Source organism: Sinocyclocheilus anshuiensis, unplaced genomic scaffold, assembly GCF_001515605.1.
Source record: "Sinocyclocheilus anshuiensis isolate Anshui unplaced genomic scaffold, SAMN03320099.WGS_v1.1 scaffold1162, whole genome shotgun sequence".
NCBI classification, from domain to species: domain Eukaryota; kingdom Metazoa; phylum Chordata; class Actinopteri; order Cypriniformes; family Cyprinidae; genus Sinocyclocheilus; species Sinocyclocheilus anshuiensis.
The window spans coordinates 1833699-1857660 of NW_015540875.1; the positions used below are offsets into that span (position 1 = coordinate 1833699).

Genomic DNA, 23962 nt, shown 5'->3' on the forward strand with positions numbered 1-23962 from the left:
AGGCGAGTTAAAACAGGCTGAAGAAAAATAAAACAAGCGTCATGAAAATTTTATTAGCGTCTTCGAGTGGAAAGTCTGAAAGCAAGAGGAGCTCTGACTTCAGACTGAGAAATGAGGAATCTGGGAAATCTGGCAGCGACTGAGGGAAACACAAAGCATGGCTCTGCCTGTCTGAACTGAGGCTTCAGTTCAGACAGGCACTACAGCTACAGCTACAGGGAAAAAAATCTTAATAATAAATTGTATTTTTTATATTTTTATATATACAGTATATGCACCAATATGGCAATATACAATAATGTGCAATATGGACATTTATTTCAAAAGAAATCAAGCACATCCAAGCAGCTCTTCTGTGCATGTACACTGTCAAACATGTTCACCATACAGCAACAAATGAGCTTTTGTGTCTTGTTCCTGAAGTAGTGCTGTAGCAGCAGGTACCAACAGACAGATGGTGCATTGTTTATAATATCTAATGACTATCTGGTCTCCAATTTTCATATCAGCTGCCATTATTGGTCATTAGTGCAGAGCTGCATTCATTATTTAGGATGGAGTTACAGTGAATACAATTCCAAAAGCTCAAAATAACTATCACCCCAGTACAGTTTTTTTTAAATAATTTATTTGTTCATAAAGCTTTATAGTATTTTGATACCAAGTAGTGTTGTTATTGTTTACTAAAACGATTTAAAATAAAATAAAATAAAATATTAGATGAAAAAATTAGAAGTGTTGCCTTAACAATTAATTGAATTAAGTTTAAGGATTAAAATTACTAACTGAAATAAAATAATGTAAATTTGAAATAAAATGAAAAACAAATTAAAAACATTAAAAAATCTAATAAAAATGACAAGCCAATATATCAAAATAAATATAACTAAAATCAAAATAATTAAATAACCAACTAAATTCATATAAATAAAAACAAAAATTCCTAAAACAACAAAATAAAAAGACTAAAATAACACTGTTATGGAGATACCATAGTAATATTCAGTTTTTTTTAACATGGCATCACAATATTTCCATGCTTTTTGAACATGCATCATGGTGATAATATGAAATAAAAAAACACATGAATATAAAACAAACAAACAAATGAATAAATACAAATACAACAACAAAATCACAAAATTACTAAAACAAAATTAAAACTAAAAAATAATTTTTTTAAAAGTTTAATAAAAAGTTACATTTTATGAATTTAAACTATTCATAAAAAAAACTGTTATATAATATGAATAATACTAAAATAACACTGTTACCAAGTCCAAACATTTTTAATTCCTTTTTTATAGTTATATAACATGCTTTTGTTGCAAGTGTGGACATGCTACAATATACCAAGTTATTTTGAACATGGTACAACAGTATTTCGATGTTTTTTGGACATGCATCACAGTAATAATGTTTTTTTTTCTGGACATGTACCATATACAAAAGTGGTAATTCAGTATCATGGTCTGTATTAAAAGCATTATCTGTCATCAACAGAACTTTATTGTAGATGAAATCCAATATCTTATAACTGTGTGTGTGTGTTTGCACAGGTTTGTTGTCCTGTCCCTAATCTGTTAAGATGCTCCCACCCTCTGACCTCCCCTCATCTCTAATATCATCCCGCTGTTATGGACTAATCCTTGCAGTGTCATTAACCAGCGCTTCAATCTGCTGAAATACATACAGACCAATACAGCCCCCGAGAGCTGAAGACAGACACAAACGCACAGACACAGCATAAAAGCCCAGAAAACCTCAGCTAGTCAATCCTCAACACCCACACAATTCAAAACACAATATATAATGGCCTGTTAAGCCTCATGTCTGCACAACGTCAGACAACCTGAAAGAGCACAGCCGCACTCCCACACAATACACAATAGATGGCCGTCTGACATTACACCGGCATCACAGCATCACAGAATAGTGTTGGTTATGGAAAAAGGTGGATTTGACAAAGTAATGAAATACCACAAATGAGATCTATTTAATATCTCAATTGCTGCTTACAAGAAACATTTATTTTAAATTGGATTATTACTGTTTTCATAGTATTTTTGATCAATTAATTGCATCTTTGGTGAGCAGAAGGGACTTCTTTCAAAAATATGAAAAAAAAAAATAAAAATCGAACTGACACCAAACATAGTATGATATCAAGCAATATAAAGGGGCAACATGAATCAACTTCAATATACAGTATGTGATAATAAATTTAAGGAACATAAATAATATATATAAAATATATAACACAAAATTTGAACTATATCTAATTTTTTTTTTTAATTTAATTCATTTTTTAATCTAAATTTTTAATTTAGGGTTGGCTATATTTAAAAAAAAAAAAAGAAGTTTCTTATACTCACTAAGGCTGCATTTATTTGTTAAAAAATGCAGTAAAATTCTGAAATATTATTACAATTTAACTTGTTTTATATTTGCATATTGTATTAAAATGCAATTTATCCCTGTGATCAAAGCTGAATTTTCAGCATCACTACTCCAGTCTTCAGAGTCACATGATTCTTCAGAAATTATTCTAATATGCTGATTTGCTCAAGAATTCTTGATTTCTTGTTATTATCAATGCTGAAAACAGTTGTGCTTCTTAGTGGGTCTATTTTAGTGGAAAGTGATACATTTTTTAGGATTCTTTCATGAATAGAAAGTTTAATGAATAGAAGAACAGCATTTTATTGAAATACAAATCTTTTGTAACATTACAATTGTTTCGACTGTCACTTTTGACCAATTTAATGTGTCCTTTCTGAGTTGCAAATATATTTGTTCCATGTATATCACATAGCCGTAGTACTGCAATGATGATGAAGAGTGTGGTGTGTGTGTGGGTGTGTATATGGGCTGGAAACACAGGACCGGCATGCAACTGCTAAGTGTCTTCCGTTGGCAATCGGTATTGGCAATGGGAAGGAACTGGAAAACTGTACCTGCAGAGCCTCTAGGAAACGGAAAGAGCCCAGGCGGCGTCCTCGAGGCACGAGACAAAAAGTGGAGTTATGCAGCATTTCTTTATAGTCATACCTGTTGAGAAAAAGAAAAACAAGGAAGCACATATTAAGAACCAAGGTCAGAAAACATCCTGCTGCAGGAAATGAGGAGGTGAACATCCTATTTACATGGAAACTCAGTTAGCGCTCATCACATCTGGTGCAGATTGTGAATCAAGCATGTTCAATGGTCTGAACACACTCATACATTCACTGTGGAAAAAAGCAACTACATACTTTCCAGTTTACAGGACCTTTTGAGTCACGAATATCACTAGAAAACTACATAAAAACCCATGTTAGAACGACAGAATTCCCCCCCAAATGCTGTTTCAATTATTCAAACACAATTGCTTAAGAATTTCAACTATAACGACCACAACTAGTCAAAATAACCAGCTAGATCTCCATAGCAGCAACTGGAAAATAACCATAATACTCTAGCATTCAATAATAATCAGCCAAAATTACAACGCAACCAACCAGAGGCCAAAGCAACTCCTAGTAACCAGACACTCAGCAACTACTCAAAATACCAAAGCAACCATCTAGAATACCTTAGCAATGTCAATTAACCAGCTACAACATCTGAGCAACCAACTAGAATGCCACAGCAGTGAAGTATACTGAGCAGTGTAGTATACAGAGTATACTGGGCAGAATACTGCATCCCCAATGCAGTGAAGCATAGCATGCATTATTATATTTGATAAAAGAATTTAAAGACAATCTTTTTTATCTAAAGCATTGTGAATGAATGGATTGTACGTGATGTAATTAGTCTTATCCCGCAATTCTGAGTTTATATCCCGCAATTCTGAGTTTATATCCCACAATTCTGAGTTAATATCTCGTAATTCTGAGATAATATCTCGTAATTCTGAGTTTATATCCCGCAATTCTGAGTTTATATCCCACAATTCTGATTTAATATCTCGTAATTCTGAGTTTATATCCTACAATTCTGAGTTTATATCCCACAATTCTGAGTTTATATCCCGCAATTCTGAGTTTATATCCCCCAATTCTCAGTTTAAATCCCGCAATTCTGAGTTTATATCCTGCAATTCTGAGTTAATATCACGTAATTCTGAGTTTATATCACACAATTCTGAGTTTATATCCCGCAATTCAGAGTTTATATCCCACAATTCTGAGTTTAAATCCCACAATTCTGAGTTTATCCCCCACAATTCTGAGTTAATATCTCGTAATTCTGAGTTAATATCTCGTAATTCTGATCTTATATCCCGTAATTCTGAGTTAATATCTCGTAATTCTGAGTTTATCCCCCACAATTCTGATTTAATATCTCGTAATTCTGAGTTAATATCTCGTATTCTGATCTTATATCCCGTAATTCTGAGTTAATATCTCGTAATTCTGAGTTTAAATCCCGCAATTCTGAGTTTATATCCCACAATTCTGAGTTTAAATCCCACAATTCTGAGTTAATATCTCGTAATTCTGAGTTTATCCCCCACAATTCTGAGTTAATATCTCATAATTCTGAGTTTATCACCCACAATTCTGAGTTAATATCTCGTAATTCTGAGTTTATATCCCACAATTCTGAGTTTAAATCCCCCAATTTTGAGTTTATATCCCGCAATTCTGAATTTATATCCCGCAATTCTGAGTTTATATCCCGCAATTCTGAGTTTATTATAAAGTCCCAATTACCCTTTTGCGTTTTTATTTCATGGCAAAAACAAAAGATGGCTCCTGTTTGTCCTAATGCCAGTTTGATTTATAGAAACCACACATCAATCTAACTTGCTTCTTGTAAAAGGGGTTACAGACATTTAGCGTCATAGTATGAATCACACCCGAGTGTGCACAGACAGTCAGAAGCGAGCTCTTAGAAATCCCCGTTCACGCTCTTGACCTCTCAACCTCTGCTTTGTAGGCTGCTCTTGCACTATGGTGGGATAAAAGCTTCAGCAAATGCTTTGAGCAGCGTTTCAGTCGGCACATGGATTAAGGGGCTGTTTGGAATTCCTAATGCGACATTCCTGCTTTTTTCGCCGTCTCGCCCTCCCTTCTCCTCTCATACACATTCTCCACCACGGTCTCCGTTCCTTCTCCTCCCTCTCTCCAGTGAGTAATCGGTGATGCTATGCATTCCAATGTGAAGCCCCTGAGGTCTTCCTTCACCTCTGCTCTTCAGCGCGGATGAAGGAACAGGCCAGGACGCCTGCAGACAGTGAGAGAGAAACTGCCTGGGTTTCGGCCCTGATGCTCTCCGGGTTTGAGATGAACGGTAAAGCTCGAGGTTGAGAGTCAGCAGGTGTTGTAGGATGCTGTAGTAACCTCAGATGACCTGCTGGCTCAGTGGGCAACCTGATATGGGTTGTCTGAAAATAGGACGGGATGATGCACTCGAAAGACTTCATAATTCGGCAGCACCACACGGCTTATCCTGCCGGCTCATTGTGTGCAGACTAATATTTTTAATATGACTCTCAAGCAGATATTTAAAAAGACTGTTTTGTGTATTTTCAATTTGGTTGTGCTGTCCTTAAAGGCTGTCTGCAATTCATTTAATGAGCACAAAAAAAAAAAAAACTTGGGTGGGACTTAATTTTATTCATCACAAATTGACTGGATGAAAAGAGAGCACACATACTAGAATGGAATTGAAAATGTTTTTCATTTATGATTATAAATGAATGGACTGGGTTCAACTTAAGCTCTATGTGCAGCATCTGTTGCATGTCAATTTTCATAAAAACAATTTTACCTTGCTCCTCTGTAAAAACATAAAATAAATAAATAAAGTAAAAAATATATAATATATAAAAACTTAAAAGTAAAATAATTTTAAATATAATCATATAAAATATTAAATTAAATACAATAAAATATTTGTCTTTAAAACAAAATAATTTTGCATTTGGTTCTAAAATAAAATGAAATGGTAAAATATCTATAGACCAAGGCATAACTTTAAGCAAAAATTACAAATGATAATGATATAATCTCTCTCTCTCTAAGTTGAATCACTAAAACTATTAAAACTGAAATAAAAGGAAATTAAAGCCAAATATGAATACAAAAAAATTACAAAAAACAACAAAATGACTCATTACTAACACTACTAAAACTTAAACTAATGATATAAAAAATAAAAATGATATAAAATTACAATTACAAAAATGTCTAAAACTGAAATAAAAGAAAACACAATAGAACATACAATTACTATTTACTAAGATTACTAAAACTTAAATAAAATTAAATAAAATTAAAAATATAAAAATGAAACCCTAATCATAATACTAATAACAACTATAATAGACTGTAAACGATACTAAAATAGCACTATCACAAGTCAAAAAGTTCCCAGTTAGTGCATTAAGCACCTGTTGTCCAAGATTTGATACAAGCAGTTTTGATTTGAAACTGGTTTATGTATGAAATACAATGTGTGCAGGCAGGGCTGTGAACAATAAGCCTCTAGTTTATTTCTTGAAGCTGGATGGCAGGTGAGACCACAGTACAGCACAGCACACGGCTCCTGTTATAATGAATCGCAGTGAGTTCACACACGCAGGTCAGGAAAAACTGCAACCCTGCGCCATTACTCAAACACAAGCAGCCAGTCGAGCGCAGTGCAACCTGTTCCTATGACACGCTCGGGCAGGGGCAAGGAAGTTCACTGCACGCAGGAAGTGATGGAGTGGGCTGTGGGAAAGAACTTTCTGTTGGAATAAACACATCCATAATTCAGCTCCACAGGCCACCACGCTGATGATGACCACATGCAACTCCACAACATACTACACTCCTACTAATAAAGCTCCTTTACTGGCATTGCTGGTTCCATGAAGAACCTTTAAAATCCATGGAAACTTTCCACTGCACAAAAGGCACTATATAGTGGAAAAGAAGGTTCTTTAGATTATTAAAATGTGGTTGTTTTAAGAACTGTTCACTGAAAGGTTTTTGGGGGAACCAAAAATGGTTCTTCTATGGTTTTGAAAATGTCTGCTGACTGACTTTAAATGAATTTTCTGAATTCAATGCAACTTACGCTCTATTAGAAGCATCTGTTGCATGTTTATTTCCACAAAAAAAAAATATATATAAAAAAATAATAATAATAATAAATAAAATTTTTTAATTACTTTCAACCCTGTTTGTAAAAAAAAAAAAAAAAAAAAAAAAAAAATAAAGTGTTTTAATGTATAAATAATCATATATAAAATAATTTATAATATAACAGATGTAATCAAATAAATAAAATAAAACAAAAGAAAAAATACAATTGGTTCTAAAAATAATAAAGAAATTAAAAAAAACAACATAAAAAATTAAAATAACAATAAGTCTGTATAGAGCAAGGCGTAGTTAAAATATGTGCTAATTTCAAAGCATTGAAAGCCAAATGAATATATTCAACACATTATGGCTGTCTATCGCCAGTGGTACTATACTGTTAACTAAAACTATTTAAATGGTTTTCAGTAACTGACGTAAAACTGAAATGAAACAAATTCAGATATCAGATAAAAAACAAAACTGAATCATATTATGTTTACGTTAAAATGACTGAAATAAATGTAAATTAAGCTAAATAGAAATTACAAAAAAACTAAGAAAAATCACTAAAAACAAAATTATTAAAAGAGCTTTGCGACTGTTTGAAGCGGTCGGCTGCTGTAAAGAAAGCGTGACATTGCTGTTGAAGGTGTGTCTTTAAACTGTCGTCGTGGGTCAGCGGACCCCACTCACCCAACGCAAATCTCCTCTATCAAGTTGACAAGCGTGCAGGATGCATAAGAAAAAAAGGGAACTAGAACGTAGGCAGTCACACTGTCTAAGTTTTCTTTGTTATGTTTATATTTGGCATTGTTGCCATAGCAGCAGGTTGGCATGGGTGGCATCTGTGCCTTAAATCAGATTAGTGGAAATGAGAGCTGGTTTCACCAACGCTGCCAACCTGCTTGTAATGACTGTGTAATCAGAACAAGATTAAACCCGCACTTAATGCCCGTACACACGCACAACTTCATGAGCATGTTACAACTGTTTTAACATCCATGGGATCAAGAGAAGAGCAGCCTCTGAAGATACTGATTGAAGCAGATCCAGATGAAAGCAGTTGGTTCGAGTCTCTTGTGGACGGTAGTAAATCCACGGCAGCATGACAACATATGCACTTATGATACAGATTTATGATGCCGCATTTTGCCCTATTAAAGTCCATTCACATAATATAATAAACTGACTCATAATGCAAAAAGCCACTCTGTTATAAACAGCCCAACACAGTGCATTTGGAATATTATATTATTATTTTCATTTGTTAAATCCCCCATTATTTCCTTATTGCAAATGCAATACCATTGTACTGTGATCTGTTCTTTTATAACCAAAAATAATATTAAAATTGCATGGAAAAGTATTCAAAATGCATCATTTAAGTCATGATATCATAGATATAGATGCAGAAGAAAAGACCATGAACTTGTATCATAGGTTCATGAACTAAGTTTTAAGCATGTACAATGGCAAAAAAATACACTAAAAAAATCCAACTTTCGAAAAGTTCTACTAACCAATGCAAAAAAGTAGCCTGAACAAAGAATTTTTGGTAGTAGAAGTCAGTTTAATTTTTTTTTGTGTGAACCGAACAAAACTCTGAACATGTCGCTAGCAAAAGTTTTTTTGTCTACCTTAGATACTCAAGTATTTGTTCGCAACATATCCAGATGTTCTCTCAACTTTTCAAATTGAGTCATCTAAACAAACACTTTTACACTGAACAATATTGCACAAGTTCCCAGCATGCATTGCAGCTTGATAACATTTTATGTTAATTATTATTAAAATATCATCGTTTTAAATTTTACTGGCTTCATTTATGCTGCTGCTGCTGTTGTCACTGACAGTTAGCTGTCACGTGGATCAGAGTTCATAATTTTACTGATTTAAAATTTGTTGATTCTCACCATGGTTGAGACTAGTGTGCTGAGGTACTGTATATGTGCATCTCATTGCAACTTGTTTAATATATTTGTCTATCAGCATAAATGTTTGCATTTAGTTTTAACAGGCAAATACTACCCATATTATGCAGAAGTAAGGGTGCAACGAATCAAAATTTTGTGTATTTGGTGTAATGAAATGTGTTTATGCGGTTTAAAGTATTTATGTAGAAGCCAGGCTTTGAAAATAAACATAAATCTAAGAGAAAGAGTATTGTTACATTTTTTTTAGCATTGCTAAATGCTAAAAATCTTTGGTTGCTCTGACAGATCTTTTAATACTCCGTAGACTGACTTTTATTCATTAGATGAACTAAAGTTTTTAAGTTGTCGGTTGTTAGTTGAGTTAACTTAAGTTGATTGTGATAGGTTGACTTATTTTTTTGAGTTAGGTCAACTATTTTATTTTATTATTTTTTTTACAGTGTACCAAAAAACCATGGTATTAGTATGTTTGACCTACTGTAGTGCAGTATGACATGAATGTACCATGGGTTATGGTATTGTAATCATTCAGTATAATGGTGTGCCAAAACTGGCCAGTATGATTTTTTGTAGAAATTAATGAATTTATTCAGCAAGGATGCATTAAATTAATCAAAAGTGACAGTAAAGAATGTTTTTAATGTTACAAAAGTGGTCCATTTCAAATAAATTGTGTTAATTTTGAACTTTCTATTCATCAAAGAATCCTGAAAAAAAGTATCAATTTTTGACAACAATATTAAGCAGCACAACTGTTTTCAACTTTGATAATAATAATAATAATAATAAATATTTATTAAGCAGCAAATCAGCATATTAGAATGATTTCCTAAGGATCATGTGACATTGAAGACTTGAGTAATGATGCTGAAAATTCAGCTTTGATCACAGGAATAAATTACATTTTAAAATATATTCAAATAGAAAACAGTTATTTAAAATTATAATAATATTTCACATTTTAACTGTTTTTATTGTATTTTTAATCAAATCCTGGTGAGAATATAGAGACTTCTTAAACATCTTTCTCTTTAACATTAACACTAAATACAGGTCTTGTAACTGTAGACAAACTGCTTTATGTTTCTGCTGGTTAAACTCAGTCTAATCTAATAGAGATGTATTTACAGGAGTCACTGTGCCAACTACATGCTTCCCCTTTAGCTTGTTAGACAAAAGATGCCATTTGACTTCCACAAACAACAATGCATGTTAAGAGCAAAAGTGCAATGTTTGCATCCGCTGTCTGCGCAATCAAGAAAATAAGACATTAATGGCTTAGGCACAGCTGGTTTGCCGATGTCCATTTATCCTGTAATCCTGCTCTGCTGACAGAGCGAAAACGCCATTTGTAAAGTCCAGAAGAGCTACTGCAAAATACAGAGGAGTCATGCTAGTGCAAAAAAACCTATTTAATAGTATGCAGTATAATAAGCACAATTATATTGCATGCAATTATATGGCATGTAGTTGTCAAAAAACATGATCATTTTGAAACACAAGTGCCCTAAAGGTGAAGTGTGTGACTTTAAACACCAAATGGAATTGCAAAACTGATGACCAGCTTCAAACAGATCATCACCATCTCAAACCACTGGCTGAGCCAATAGTGGTTAAGCATGGCCCATCTACTTGCTAGTCGCTTTTACAGCCTCGTTTTGTGTTTATAATCATGGTCTTACAAATCATTCTAACTCAAACTTTGAGGGAAAATGTTTTTAAATAAAAACTGAACGAGTTGTTGAGCTTAATGGAGTTAACGTTGAAGTCATGCGACTGTAGCCTATGTTTACAATCTGGTGATTGTATTTAGGCTTCAAAATTCATTCAAAATTCTGTTTGTGAAGATTATCATGATGAACAAAGCATGTAAGAAGCATAAACTTTTGCAGGTCACAGAGTTTATTTTCTGCAATAATCCAAAAGCAAATGGAAAATCCTATTGGGTTTTTGTCGAGGGATCCATCGTGATACTAGACGGCCTTCAAAATCATGTCATCACTGCAGAGCTCTATAGAAAACAACCATCTGGATGATTAAAACGTTCTACATAAACCGAACGCAGGGAATTAGCAGCATCCAAATGAACTAACTTTCAAACACAAAGCACATTTGCTAAGAAACTAGGACACGTCGTCGCAAGGTCTTCTGTCTCTCTCGTAACTTTCACTCGAGTTACTTTTGACTGGGCTAAAGGCTAAAGGCTAAAGGCTACTGGAAAGTTTATCTGCATTGCCGTGGCAGATGGTCCAAACGGATGTCTGGCCTCAAGGGCAAATACAGCTGATTAATTATCCACTGCAGACTGTGTCATTAATCATAACCGACTCGAGTTAATATCATCCTGTGCTGTCCTGTAATTACGCTGGGAATTCACACTTGGGAACTTGGGATTTATTCTCCGACCTGCCATTATCAAAACAACCCACGTATACGCCACAAATCAACAACACAGACAGCCAGGTGTGTTTATTAGGGAGGATAAAGCGGTATTAAGGTGCTGATATACTTCAAGCGAAGTCGAAGTATAAACTGGTGTCATTTTGAACAAAATGAGGTCAAAGTTGTTTGGAGTTCGTTAAGGGAGTTTAAGACAGTTTGCCACAGCGAACTTTGTTCTGGCTAGTAAACACCTTTGAACTCCCATTGGTCAGTGTCGATTATGCAATAGGTGGGTGTGGCTTTGGGGCTCCGCCTTAAACATTGACAATGTTTTTCATGTTTAAAATTGTTTAATAATGTATGTAAATACATAAATAAAAAATACTAAAAAAATAAATAACATACATATAACATAACATACAAATAAAACATAAGATAAAATAAAAATAAAAGATAAAATGAGATATAAACAAAACAAATAATAAATGAATAAAACCATAGTAAATAAAAAACAAACAAATTAAATTATAAATAAATATAAAAAGTAATAAAATGAAATAAACAAAACAAACATACAATGTACAAATAATAAAAAAATAACTGATGTAAACAAACATACAGTACATACGAACAAAGCAAATAAACTAAATAAATAAAACCATAATAAACTAAATAAATGAAATTATAAATAAAACAGAAGTAAACTATAAACAAACAAATTTATAAATAAATAAATATGAAGTACCAAAACATGCTAAATAATAATGTTACTAAATGTTATATATGTATTAAAAAAAGTAGTAAGCTTTTTCTGTATTTTAACTACAAAAAGACTAATACGATATTGTTATTTAAATCAGCACAAATTAAATATAGAATAAATTTAACACAGCTTTTAACTTGCTTTTAAGCACTTCATGAATAACATGATGTGACTTTTCTTGTCTGGAGTGCAAACGTCCACATCTCTATGATCAGATGCTTTCTTAACTGCTGGTTTCTCACCACTGTAATTTTTGTTGTGTGTTTATTTTATCATTAAAGGGTTTAAGCTCAAGCCATCTTAGGTGTATATGACTTTCTTCTTTCAGACGAATCCAGTCGGAGTTATATTAAAAATGGTCCTGGCTCTTCTAAGCTCAATCATTGTAGTGGGCGCGTGTTTCTGTTTAACAGTCCAAAACACGCTAAATAAAGCATGCGCATCAATAATAAAATGTGCCTCACACGGTTCCGGGGCATAAATAAAGGCCTCCTGTAGCTAATCCATGCGTTTTTGTAAGAAAAATATCCATATTTCAAATGTAATAAACACTTTTCTCTCACTTCTGCTGACTGTCTTATGCGGAAGCGTTCCGGTGGATGACGTAGGATGTATGTGCCGTGCGCACCTCTGAGATATGCTAGTCTCACGAGTTTGTTTAAGGAAGCAAAGTGTCCTTAATTTAGCAAAGGAAAACCAGTCTCCTCTTGGCTTATATCGAAATCCTTTAACATTTTTCTTTACAAACACTCGTTTTGTGCTTCTAATTCATGACCGGCGTTTTGTTTTGTTCTCTCTCCACGTTCGTCACTAATCACGCAACGCCGACATCCTACGTCATCCGCCGGAACTGCTTCCGCGTATGACAGATAGCGGAAGTGATAGAAAAGTGTTTATTTTTTATTTATATTGCTATTTCAGATATCTAAGCGAAGAACGTATACGCACTTTGCAGTGAGTATATCGGATGCTTTAGGTTAAACAAGGAAACTTTCTGTTTTTTTTTTTTACCCATGCTACAGCGGTGCGCTCCAATGCTCCTGTTTATGTCAGGAACCGTGTCTCAGACCTGAGGGTGAAAACACAGCATGGTCTTTGATCCTGTCTTCGAGATTTCCCATCCTTATTAAAAGCCTGGAGAGGGTGTAGAGCGGGAGAGGAAGGGGCAGGGAATCAGTGACCCCGGCAGCGGCAGGTCTGCGGAGCTGGAGGGAGGTGAACACAGTCACTGAGACGCACTAATGAGCTCACTAGCTCTGCCAGATGACTGCTGAGGCCCGACACAGGCGCCGATTCGGTAAGAACTAGTCACAATTAGGAACACGTCTCTAAGCGCATGCACATGTCTACACGACTAAGGTGTCGCTTCCTGAAGAAGGGGTGTGTTTGTTTGTGGCAGGACGGGACATGAGTTTCAGACAGTGTCATGGCCCATGTTGACCCTGGCCATCTGGCCAGCCCGTAGATGTTGCTCCTGTCCGTGGAGAAAGAGCTACCGGCTGCCTGCATGTTCTCGCTGGTTGTGCTCAACATGTAGTTAATGTGCATCCAGGGCAAGTGCAGTCTACGGTTTAATTGGACACATTTAATGAGAGAGAAGATCAAACTAGGACAAATAACATGATATAAATAGCACTGTGGACTACAAATATCAATGAGATACTTTCTTTTTGAACTTTCTATTCTTTGATCATCACTTTTCATGGAAAACCAGATATTCTTGATGCTTTAAATAAGAGTATAATGTAGATATACACTAACATTCACAAGTTCCCTCAGTGAATTGATGAGTCATTCAGAAACCGACGGTTCATATTTAAATATCAACCCCTATTGAGTTTAAACATAAGAATAAACATAATTAAGTAATATATGTAAATTAAAAAAATAAATAAAATAAAAAATGTGAATAATGTATATGAATGAAAAGACAAGCACATAAAATAAAACAAAAAATAAAAATAAATATACATTAAATAAACTAAAAATAAATAAATAAAACTAAACAAACAAACAAACATTTAATTGCCTTTTACATTTTTAAATAATTCATAAGTAAATAAAAATAAATAAAATAATATTTTTATTCAAAAACAACATAAGAATTGCAAACAAACATAGCTATAAACTAAATATATACTAAATATATAAATATATACTAAATAAACAAAAAATTTACTAAAATAAATAAAACCATAAATAAACTAAAAGTAAATAACTACTAAAAATAACTATAAATAATTAAACTACAAATAAATAAAACTATAAACAAACAAACAAATAAATAAATATGAAGTACAAAACATCTTAAATAATTCTGAGGTAAAAAGGGTCAGAGAGAACGCAAAAAAAATTATAACTAATAAAAAATGAAAAACAACAACAAACGGTATGCTTTTTCTGTATTTTAACAGTACGAAATGACTGTAATACATGATGACTGTAATGATACCATAATTTAAATCAGCACAAAATGCTGAAAAAATATGCTATAGGCTAAAAAAAAACATCAACATGAAATACTGTTTGCAGCCTATTTTATTTTCCAAGTTAAGATATTCAACAAGAAAAATTGCTGCATCTTATGAATCATGTAAAATAAGAGCAGGATCTTGCATTAGGCTGCTTATTCCTAACTGCTATTTACGTATCATTTGCAAAATCATCATACATTTTGTTACATTTTGACATAATCTACCCTCATGTATCCTTCAAAACCAACTATCTTCACTTAAAATGCCAATTTTATTCGATTAGAATGAAATAAGAGATGTGAGCAATCTTCTGTAATCCATCATGCGCCTCCCTAGAGAAAACATGAAGTCCATTACAGTAAGGTAACAGCACTGGATGCAAACCGGATCTTGTAGACGAGAGAAATCAGAAGAGGGGCCTGGAGAGGTTCGACTTACACGAGATGCGAAGTGTCATTTTAAATACGCTTTTACTAGGTTGTCGTGACACTGTCATTGTGCTCCGCCGTGAATTAGCAGACAGTTGGGAAGCTAAAAATAAACGAAGCTGGAGTTGAAAGACATTCTCATTAAAAAAAAAAGCATCGGGATGAATTTGCGCTGTCTGGCGCTCTAGAAAAAGTCACCGTGGTTGTGTCAGATTCCCACTGTCTTTAATCCCTCGTGGAGAGTTTTGCGTCGCTCACGAGTTCAAGCCAAAGAATGCCAGTCTATGAGATGAACGCACACACACACACACACACACACACACACACACACACACCAACAATCACACTCCACGTCTCTTGCTTTCAGCATGCATCTAAGATCCAAACGGCCCCTTTAACCCTGTTGGAAACAGCCAGGCTCATTTCCTCACAGCTATGTGCTAGTTTTAGCTTGCAGGGCCAATGCTGACTGCTGGGAAGATCAGCATTTCCAAAGGTCATAAAAGATCACATCACGAGACAAGACGTCCTTTGAAGACGTGCATTAACAGGCATCTGTCACAGTCTCTTGCAAGTGCTTGAGATGGCCTGGAAAAATTCTCAGGCATGTGAAAAAAAATGTTGCATCTAGAAAACGACATACAGTAAATCTGCACTCCATGTAGCACTTCAAACATGCATTAAAAACCTATTTAATGTCATTAGAAACCAAATGCATTAAAAATAATAAATGCAATGGGCGATGTAAGCACCGCAGAATGACTTACTCGCTCTATTATTAATTTGGTGCATAAAACAATAGTCTCGTTGGCTCCGTGCTGCTATTATGCGTATGAAGGAGTGGGTGGAGAAACTCCATAGATTTCTATTATGTTCTCAAGCCTTTGGAAAGGATGGGTCATCACTGATGGAAAACCATCACTGAGCATTTTGTTCCTGTTTATTCTCCTCTCTATTAGTCATTTGTTCTCTTTGCTGCTGGGAATGACAGTCTTTCCATAAATGGGGAAAAACAAGTCCTTCTAACTCTTACTAGAAGAGACATTTAGTAGAATACATTCTGGGTGGTTATAAACAATATTGGAACAGCTTGTTCTCAATTGAGCAGTAACATTAATGAAGAAACAATAAATAAACCTAAAAAAAAATGCAAATATGCTGTAAAATGTTAGTGCACTATCACCTAAAAAGAAAAATCGGTTATAATTTGTTCACCCTCATGTTATTCCAAACCTTTCTTTCTTCTGTGAAACACAAAAAAGACACTTTGGAGAACATCTCTGTGTTTATTTGTCCATACAATTCAATGAAAGTCAATGGGGTCCAAACAACGCTGTTTGCTCCCCAATCTTCTTTTTTATTCTTCAGAAGATGAAGAACATGAAGAACACAAACCATCTAGATCAAACATGTTTAAGGGTTTTTTCAGTGGCTGATGCATATATATGACTAGAAATGTACACTAGCCTAGATGAACACAAAATTAAATTATTTGACCAAATTATGCTGTAATTACCAGTGTTGGGGGTAACGCATTACAAGTAACGCGAGTTACGTAATCAGATTACTTTTTTCCAGTAACTAGTAAAGTAAGGCATTACTTTTTATTTTACAAGAGAATATCTGAGTTACTTTTTCAAATAAATAACGCAAGTTACTTTTTTTTCCAATTTATTGATTGACAGCTCTCCTGTTCCCATCTTGAGAGAAATCAGAAGATGTTACCGTAGTCCTAAAATAAATATGAATATGCATTAATTCATCTCACTCACACAAAAAAACCCCACACAGATTCAGTATTCCTCAAAATGAATAAAAATAATGCAACTCAGAATATGACGTGAACCTGCAATAATTAAATGTTAAACAACACAAATATCCTTTATGTATTTAATCCCATTCTATTAACCAATGTCTTTGCTTCTGACCTTCGATGATCCAGTTCAACCATACTAATAAGCACAAATTACTCTAGACAAACATTTGTGTGTCTTTTTTTATTGCTGAAGTGTGTTGAAATTTCTTCTTCTGCAGTCTACTGTACGGACGTAAATTTACTTTCCCTTCAGCCTGAGGCTTATTCATTTCACTTTTGGTCTGAAAAGGCTTTTATATTTGCCAAAAATAGAACTTTTTTATTTAAAAAACAAACAAGCAAGTCCTGTCCAGATTTTAAAAGTAACGCAAAAGTAACGTAACGCATTACTTTCCATAAAAAGTAACTAAGTAACGTAATTAGTTACTTTATTATGGAGTAACGCAATATTGTAATGCATTACTTTTAAAAGTAACTTTCCCCAACACTGGTAATGACACACAAAAAAACAAAAACAAAAAAACAAACAAAGCAGAAATGCTTTTCCTTAGAAAACTGGCAAAGTGGACACAGTTATTGGTTGATGCTGTTAACTAGAATTTCAAATTTGATAAATAGATAATTCTGCCATTTAAATTATGATTAAAGTGATTAGGAATAACAATGAGATGAAGGATGGAGATCATTAGTAAACAACAAAATTCAGTCTGTTCCTCACACAAAACTATCTTCAGAAAACAGAATACTAATTTAATTAATACTAATTTAATTAATACTAGTATTAATTACTTTTTATGGTGCTTTTTTTTCTTTTTTCAGCTTGACAGCCATGATCACTGCAAACTGTTTTAGTATGGTAACAAGTCTTTAAAATTTCTCTTTCTGCTCTCCACAGTAAAAACAACAGCATATAAGTTTGAACAACATGAGGGTAAAAAAAATTAAAAGAGTAAATAATGACAGAATTTTAATTTTTAAGTGAACTACTCCTTTAAACTAAATATAAATTAAATTTCAAAAACTAAAAAAAGACACCATCAAAGACTTCCCAGCGGTCATGCGTGATTCGCAGATCCCTCATTTGTTGAGCTGGTTCAAAGGAAGCTTCATTAAACATTTACAGTAACTCAGAGTGGAGGACCTCGACGCAGCTCTGCTCTCTCTGACCCGAGGTTAATTGATCTAATTACTGCATAAAGCATTCACATTCACAGCCCGTTTCATCCACACCGATTCATCACTCCTTCATTTGCCTTTCATTCCCTCCCTTGCTTCAATCTAATGGGTTTCACATGTACCATTGGTTACAACCATGAATTCAGCACAGATCTAATGAAATTTCACATTATAGAACTGGTGTTCAGGGACCAGTTATTGTATTTAATATTAATCGGAGCAAGATGGGGTAATGCAATAGTCTGCAACCCTTAGATGAGATATATGCATAATATGCAAGTATTAATTATTTCTGAAACTTAGTGTGTGTAAAATCCAAAATACCAAGTCAGCATTTCAGAATGATTTCTGAAGGATCATGTGACACTGAAGACTGGAGTAATGATGCTGAAAATTCAGCTTTGCATCGCAGGAATAAATAACATTTTACAATATATTCTAATAGAAACCAGGCATTTTAAATTGCAATAATATTTCATAAAATTACTGTTATTGCATTTTTGATTAAATAAATGTAGCCTTTTCTTCAAAAACATTATGAATCTTACCAAACTTTTGTGTGAAGTTCCATTTTCATTCCATTTTTACAACACACAAAACAACTATAAAAATATATGAGAAATGTACAGCCAAATAGGCCAAAACCAAACAGGTTCCTTGTGAAAATTGGTGTACTTTACTACCATTTAAAGTGTCTTATCATAACCTTTTTGCAAGTAATGAGCTGACATAATTTTTTTTTTGTGGTAATCAAAAATATGCAAATATGTGTTGATTAGGCTTGACTTATGTTCAAACCATAATATTTCTTTGGTAAATTATTTCATCCAAAAATAACATTTTTGGCATCAGTTATACAAATCAAAGCATACGTCAACTAAAGAAAGGACCTTTCTCCATATAAAGGACAAAATGACTTGAAAGAAGTGCATCGTCGTTCACACAGCTGTGTGAAATATAAGTCAGGCTATCTCTACTTCCTGAAAGAGATATGTTTGACTGGACAGATAATTACACAGAAGGCAACCGTCTGAACTTCAGCCAGCTGCGTCCAACACGGCCAGCGCTGAAACATCTCAACAGGAAGAACATTCACCTGAATGCTCATTAGCAGCACTTCTTTCATTACATTTGTATACATAAAGGGAAAAAATGTAACAGAGAGCAGACCACCGATTTATGACTAAAAATTAAAATTATTTAAATAAATTTGATTTTGACTGAAATTAAAAATATTTAAATAAATATTCACACAAATTACAACTGTCACCCAGTAATTTCCACCACAATCACACTCTAAAAAAAAAGTTTATTTTTTATTTTTCCAATGCTGTAAATAAAACAAAGGTTGTATGATTGGAGTTTCTTGCTACTTCAAAATTTCTTGTTTTATTAAATGTGTTACCTGCCGGCTCTTTATAATTATTTGTGAAATTTACTAGCAATTTCCACACCAAATCTTCTTTATAGTAAAACAATTTTACATTTACATTACATTTAGTCATTTAGCAGATGCTTTTATCCAAAGCGACTTACAAATGAGGACAATGGAAGCAATCAAAATCAACAAAAGAGCAATGATATGCAAGTGCTATAACAAGTTTCAGTTAGCTTAACGCAGTAAACGTAGCAAGGATTTTTTTTATCATATAAATAAAAAGAAAACAGATAGAATAGAAAAAGAATAGAGCAAGCTAGAGTTAGAGGCATTTTTTGCTTCTGTTAATTGTATAATAAATAAAAAGAAAACAAATAGATAGAATACAAAAAGATTAGAAAAGCTAGTGTTAGCTTTTTTTAAAAGAAAACAAGCAGTAAATGAATAGAGTGCAAGTCTAAAAGGGACAAGTTTTTTTTTTTAAGAATAGAATTAGAATAGAGATTGCTGGAGTTAGAGGGTCAAATAAAGATGGAAGAGATATGTTTTTAGACGATTCTTGAAGATGGCTAAGGATTCAGCTGCTCGGATTGAGTTGGGCAGGTCATTCCACCAGGAGGGAACAGTTAATGTAAAAGTCTGTGAAAGTGATTTTGTGCCTCTTTGGGATAGCACAATAAAGTGCCGTTCACTTGCAGAACGTAAGATTCTAGAGGGCACATAACTCTGAAGTAATGAATTTAGGTAAAGGGGTGCAGAGCCAGTGGTGGTTTTGTAGGCAAACATTACTGCCTTGAATTTTATGCGAATTTTGCCCCCATTAAATGTGCAAAAAATGCATGAAAGTCATTTGCATTGTTTACAAACGGTTTTAAAAAAAAAGGCAAGGTAAATATAACTACTTTATGGGGTGTTATTTCCAATTAAGCCATCAAATTGTTAACAGTTAAAATCGTTAATAGTTAATTCTATGGCTTGCTATGAAATTAGCCATAGCAAGATAAAGACATTTTATTGCAAAAATTACACTATAAAATATATTTAAACATGAGTTATTTTAGATTTTAATAATATTTACAATATAACTGTTTTTACTGTCTTTTTGATCAAATAAATACGTCCTTGGTGACCAGAAGACAGTGATTTACAACTAAAATGAAGAAGCCAGAAGTGTCAACAACGAAAATTCACAATTAACTTTATTTTATGAAGCAGCATTTCCAATAAAGCAGTCAAATTAAGAGTGAAAATATAAATTTAATTCTATGCTATGAAACAAACCATAGCAAGACAAAGGCATTTTATTGCAAAAATACTAAGAAAAGTCAACACAGAATGTTATCAAACATACTTTAATACATTGTGGAAAATACATTTGTTGTCCATTATTGGAGTTTTTAGCAACAAAATAAAACCGTAAAAAGTCATTTTAAAGCCAGAAGTGAAGAACTAGTTGCCCATAGCTTTTTATATAAAGTTGGAAAATAGATTTGTCCACTTTTATCCTCATACGTAAACTACATTATCGCCCTGCTCTAATCAGCTAAATGCAACTATAAGATATACACACAGTTGAAACAGTGTGGATTCTGATGTAGTTAAAGAAACACTCAATAAAATACTCATTGTATGTTTTGCTATTTGCAGTTTGCAACAGAACACAGCCAAAAGAGAGGCTTCAGGCCGATCGATCCATCAGGATGAGTCACAGAAACCCAAGAACAGCAGCTTGTGTCGTCTGCGCTCGGCTCATGTATCGGTGAGACACACAGGGGTCAGCGCTGAAGGCTGATGGAGTGATTGGTAAGGTCACCGCTGGGCTAAAGCTCATTCTGCCCTCTCTGGTAAGCACTACAACTGCTACAGTCCCTGGATGAACCGGCCGCATGCATAATTCACCACAAAGGAAACCGTGTTGACAAAGAGACAAGCCAAGACATGCAAATATTGATTCTACTGTCCTGTAGCACACAACACGCTCACTCGACTGCTTAATTCACTCCGCTTTGCCAAACATTAAAAGCACCAGAGTCAGAAATGAACTAAAGCTTAGGGCACAAATGCCAATAAAAATGACAGAAATACCCTATATTAATAAACAAACTAAAAAGTGGTGGTTATGAGGTTATGATAGCTTGTGAATTATATACAGCAACTTTTGTACTTTGATCATTTGCTTTTGAATATTAACAGCCAGAATTCTTCAGACTGAAAATGAATTTGAATTAATTGATTAAATTATGGAACATGAATGAAATACTGTGAATTTTTATATGATAAAACTGAAAAAAAGAGAGAAAAAAAATACAAAATATATATATTGGAATACATATTGAAAAATTATATATACAGCTATGGAAAACATTAAGAGACCACTTGAAAATTCTCAGTTTCTCTGGATTTACAATTTATAGTTTTGTGTTTGAGTAAAATGTAATTTTTGTTATATTCTGTAAACTACTGATGTCATTTCTTCCAAATTTTAAATAAAAATGTTGTCATTTAGAGCATGAAATTACAATTGTCAAAATAACAAAAACAGATGTCATGTTTTCAGACATGTTTATAGTTTATATTCATTTTTAGACAACACAATACCAATGTTTACATTTCAGAAGAGTTAAATATATACAGTATATATATATATATATTTGGCGGAATAACCCTGATTTTCAATCACAACAAATAAAACCATTTGTTATTTGATTTTTACAAAATGTCATTTTCTGAAAAAAAAACAAAAAAAAAAAAACTCCAATTGGCAATATTTTTATTTTTTACATTTATTTTATGTTTCAATACTTATTGCAATTTTATATGTATACATTTCCATTTCCAAATACTTTTTTTTTTTACTTTATATTCATCAAAGAATCCTGAAAAAATATTACAGTTTCCACAAAAAAATAAGCAACAAAAAATAATCAAATAATACTAATAAATGTTTCCTGAGAAGCAAATCAGCATATTGGAATGATTTCTGAAGGATCATGTGACTTAAGACTGGAGCTGAAAATTCAGATTTTCATCACAGGAATAAATTGCATTTTAAAATAAATTAAAACAGAAAATAGTTATTTCAAACTGTAATAATATTTCAGAATTTTACTGTATTTTTGATCAAATTAATGCAGCCCTGGTGAGTGTAATAAAAAAAATTAAAATCAATCTTTCATGTCAATTTATGTGTTTGCTTCGTAAGCCACATATGGCAGCTAATGTACAGAAAGCCATTTTTATGATCAAGTAAAACTACAATTTTCATAGTAACATGACACGTGGATGGATTACTACACCTCTAACAACCATTACCCTATTCAATCAGTAATCAAGCACCATACAGACCATAATAACTACAGGTTATATCGAGTTTCTGACCTACCAGGGGTGAAAAAGCACCACATTAGATGCGGCAATGAGATCTCAAGGAATGCATTCACACTAGTACGCCATAATCCTCTTGGGTCAGGGAGAGACCATTGGGTTTAATGAGGTATGATGGGAACACAGGGGTCCTGCCGAGTGGAATATAATGACGAGTTCCCAGTTCTCCAGAGCAGGAAGTGCACAAGCTCGCATCCACATGAGAATTCCGAGAATGGAACGGATCCAACGGAGAACCAACTGCTTCAACACCCGGAGAGAGTGAAACTCCAGCCGAGAGGACGCGAAAACAGGAGCGTGGGGACTAATGCCAGACTGGATTTCTAATTGCATTTGATTTCACTTGCACTCCTAATGAGCCGCACTCAACCAAGCCCATTCGCACTAATTCCTGCACAACCGTCACGAGCACAAAAACTGCAAAGACCCAGAGTTGAAAGCAGCCGGCAAATCATGCTAAGTAAGCCTGGTTAACATGCTCCCCGGCCAAAACTGTGGGCAAGTAATTAGTTTAACAGCGGGTGGGATTAAAAAGCGAGCTTCCAGCCGAGGTCTTTGGTTATAGCCTCACACAGAGGAGTCCGCAGCGGAGCTGGCAGAACGAACACATCATTTTAATGAAGCACGGCCAATTTTGAGTGCGGGATCAGAGCCTCGCGCTAAGGGACCAGATGCTGAAACCACCTGGTTCTCTTTAGTTTTACAGCAAACACGAGAAAATATTATATATTCAGTTTTTAGTGAAACTCATATGCACTTAATATGATGTCCAGAAGCTACACAACTAGGCATGGGCCGATTATCGGTTTCAAGGTATACCGCGATTTGAAAATGTCACGGTTTCAAAACCGCTAATATTTTCCGTTATACCGTTCCTGCGGTATGCGCTGTTTTTCATGTCTCCTCAAAGACTGAAAGTGTAGGAATCCCTCAGGTTGAGTGCAGTGTAGAAAGTAATACGACCCTCCTCCTCCTGTTGGTGCGAGCGAGCGGTCAGTCACGTGTGTGTAGGATGGCCGAACTTAAGGAGCTGCCCCTGGAACTTACACGATCGGCAACCGGCCGTTTTTTATCTTATTGCAAGCAACTCGTCTCTGTTCTGGACTTGCACAAACTGCGTTGCAATGCAATCGTTTTCCAAAATGTCATTTATGTGAAAATATGAA

The 23962-nt window shown here is 34.0% G+C and overlaps 1 protein-coding gene across 1 annotated transcript in view; it reads right to left on the reverse strand.

Annotated features, from left to right (window-relative positions):
- The window catches only part of LOC107688215 (exostosin-1a-like), a 66288-nt gene that overhangs the window by 15665 nt on the left and 26661 nt on the right, over positions 1-23962 (reverse strand). The window contains exon 2 of the mRNA XM_016485830.1: positions 2958-3051. Coding sequence (XP_016341316.1) covers positions 2958-3051 — 94 coding nt within the window. The remainder of the gene's footprint in view (positions 1-2957; positions 3052-23962) is intronic.